This window comes from Mizuhopecten yessoensis, unplaced genomic scaffold (genome assembly GCF_002113885.1).
Source record: "Mizuhopecten yessoensis strain PY_sf001 unplaced genomic scaffold, ASM211388v2 scaffold10821, whole genome shotgun sequence".
Taxonomy (NCBI): domain Eukaryota; kingdom Metazoa; phylum Mollusca; class Bivalvia; order Pectinida; family Pectinidae; genus Mizuhopecten; species Mizuhopecten yessoensis.
Genome location: NW_018408738.1, coordinates 1,354,095 through 1,357,431, shown reverse-complemented (window position 1 = coordinate 1,357,431; position 3,337 = coordinate 1,354,095). Strand labels below are relative to the sequence as shown.

The following is a 3,337-nucleotide window of genomic DNA, read 5'->3' as shown; positions in this document are numbered from 1 at the left end:
CCCCCCCCCCCTTAACAGTGTTATTGTCCTACTAGACGGTATGATTTCCATACTATATTGTATTGTTCCCTTACTTGACTATAAGGTTCCCTTCAAGGCGATAAACTTTTTTTTAAAAAAAAAAGCAAAGTTTCCCTACTTGATTGAATGTCTTCCTACTAAACGGTAAAGCTGTTCTACTTAACTTGACATTAAGTTGTTTTTTTAACCGATGGTATGGTTTTTCTACTAAACGTACAATGTAATGGTTTTCCTGCCTGACGTTATCGTTTTCTAACCTATTGGACTGTTTATTTTTACTACACTGCATGATTTTCCTACTTAAAGATATGATTTTTTTGCTAGGTGGTGTTGTTCTTCTTACCTAAGATACGGTGGTTGCTGTCTAGACAGTATGAGTCCCTAATAGACGGTACACTTTTCTAAAAGGTATTTTTTACTGACGGTAAGGTTTTCCTTGTTGACGGTATGAGTTCCCAACTACACATTAATGTTTTCCTACCACACTATATAGTTTTCCTACTTGGCGGTGCATTTTGTTCTATTTTGACGGTATTGTTTTTTTCTTCACTGTAAGGTTTTTCTATTTGACGGGAAGGTACAAGGCGGATACGCCTTCCAATTTGATGGTTAAGTTTTTCTTCTTGACGGTGAAGTTTTCCAACTTGATGGTTAAGTTTTCCAATTTGATGGTTAAAGTTTTCCAACTTAATGGTATGATTTTACTTCAAAACGTAAATGTACAACTGGTATGTTGCGTTACAACAATGCACCAACAAGGCACTGTATCACATCTGAACAACACTCTTTCATCGTGTTCTAAGGGCTGGTTGAGAACTGCTAAATAATTTCAAAATCAATGATTCGAAACTGCATTTCTGATATATATACTGACGCAAAAGTCATACATGCAGTTAAGAACCAATTTTTATTGGCTTTTGTAGTGAAGATTACACCTAGCGCAATTCATTTGATTCGTACGATAGACGCACTTGAAGTCGAATAGATTGATATGTTAGAATTATACTCTTCAGCTCTGCTCCATATCAGCTTTATATTTTATTTCCAAAAATACATCTGATCAATTGATATTGATTAGCACTACGTGCCATCGTATACGTGTAACACAGCTATTGTATAATAATTTACTGAAACCTATAGTAACAGATTTCCTTTTATATTTTTTAAATGTGTTAACCGCTCGTGGATTTCTCTTCAGTTTAAGTGAAACAAAAATAATAATGTATTGCTACAGTCTACCGGATGGTAATGGATATTTTTAACCGCCTTTTAAAAGACACTTCATTCGAATAGCGCTGCACAACATTTTACACTTATGTAATGTTTCATGATTCAAACATAGCTGCCCAACATCTATATAGTTTCACTATTAACACAAATAGTAGTATACAAACTGTAATGTACATATACCTATTGACGTATACAATCTGTTAAAAATGTTCTCAAGCAAGAAACTGTTTGATTTTATAAAATCTGAGTCGTCTTTGTTAGTGGCAATATAATCATAAAGTTGCATCAATCACCCGTTGCTCCTTGTCCGTTTGACTCGGAGATCAGGAGCGATTCCGGACTTACTTTTTGGCAGTAAGTCGCTATCATAGCAGAGCAATACTGGATTCTTCATTATTTAAATGGTTCAATCTTAGACTTAACACGATCTGTTTGAACGGTAAGCACACGTAGGGAGGTTTACACTTCTGTTTGAACGGTAAGCACACTAAGGGAGGTTTACACTTCTGTTTGAACGGTAAGCACACGTAGGGAGGTTTACACTTCTGTTTTAACGGTAAGCACACATAGGGAGGTTTACACTTCTGTTTTAACGGTAGGCACACGTAGGGAGGTTTACACTTCTGTTTTAACGGTAAGCACACTTAGGGACGTTAACACTTCTGTTTCGCGTGACAGAGCTCGCATGCCTTTCACAGTTTATATCTTCTCCATTATATATTCGTCACCTTTTGTGTACATTGTCGAGTGGATAGTATATGTTCCATTTGTAGCAGTAGCTCCTATGACTCACGAATTGACCTTTTTATCCGTTCACAAAATTGTACCGTAGACTAGTTCGAGATAAACTCACAGGCATCTCAATAAACCATGCCATTATTTTTTACAGCCTTCGTCAAGATTTTTTTATGTAATCCCTTTTTATTATTTTTATTACGGAGCACTGAACCCTATACTTATTTTCGAATATACCTTAGGTTCAGATCATGCAAATATTTGTCAATTAAAAATATTAAAACTATCAAGTGTTTGATTACTTGTAATGAGAGACATTTGGAAATACAATTTTACATTTTGTAAGAAAATAACTTTTTTTTTAAAGAATATCAACAGGTGAAGTCATATTTGGATTACTCACGTCAATGCTTATTACATGATTTGTCCGTTTTCCTCAATTAAGCAATTTTAAGAGTAAAGCGTTATAATCAAATGACGCAATATTTGTAAAATAAATCTGCTAAAGATAATTCAAATGACAACTATGCTTTCAATAGTGATCATTCAAAGGCCTGTGCTGATTTAAACATATATAGAAGAGATGAGTAAAAGGAATCTAAAATGTCACTTACCTTAATACAGAAATGATATGAAGATGGAAAATTTTCATTATCTTAAAGATTTGTCTGTGTCCACACATATAGCGTTGATACTGATGACATAGCCGGAGATCGCTTCGTGATATATACCAGACTATCGGTGGCGGTCTCGCGCGCCAATGCATTAAAGCATACCACACTCTCCGTGGGAAAATTAAAATTAAAAGTTACGTACCTGATTAACGCAAAGGCGACTATCACTAGGCCGAGCATAATGGGAGATGGTAAAGACAAACAGTCGACAAAGGGAGCACACACAAAGTGGGAAGTAAAATTGCTTGGCTATCCTATCCGGCTTTAGGCTTGATTAGAGAACGAACGATCGGAAATGTCTAAGAGGGAACAGTTGGAGTATAGTATAGAGACGCCAACAGTGCAACAAGCCAGATGTGCGCTCCTATGTGATGTAGGCTGTGCTGCTGAAAGTTTTTTGGATATTCTTCGTTAATGCTATCGAGTTGTTTACCGTTTCTGTTCTTTAATTGATGTATCATTTAAAATGAATCATTATGCTTTCATTCGTTTGTGTCAATGGTATAGTAACAGTATAATGTTTGCAATCAAGCCTAAAAATCACATTTAAAAAAAACTTCTGTTAACCTAGAAACCCGAACATTTAAACCTGATGATATGGTCACTGCATTAAATCAATGATTTATTTTTCGCGAGAGCTCTTTTGGTGGGGTCTGAGGACTCGACAGTTTGGTGCA

General features: G+C 35.7%; 1 protein-coding gene across 1 annotated transcript in view; it reads right to left on the bottom strand.

Moving 5' to 3' along the window:
- The window catches only part of LOC110462694 (gamma-aminobutyric acid receptor alpha-like), an 86,052-nt gene extending 83,138 nt beyond the window's left edge, over positions 1–2,914 (bottom strand). The window contains exon 1 of the mRNA XM_021516792.1: positions 2,803–2,914. Within this exon, the coding sequence (XP_021372467.1) occupies positions 2,803–2,840 (38 nt within the window). The 5' untranslated portion in view covers positions 2,841–2,914. The remainder of the gene's footprint in view (positions 1–2,802) is intronic.
- Positions 2,915–3,337: the final 423 nt, after the last annotated feature.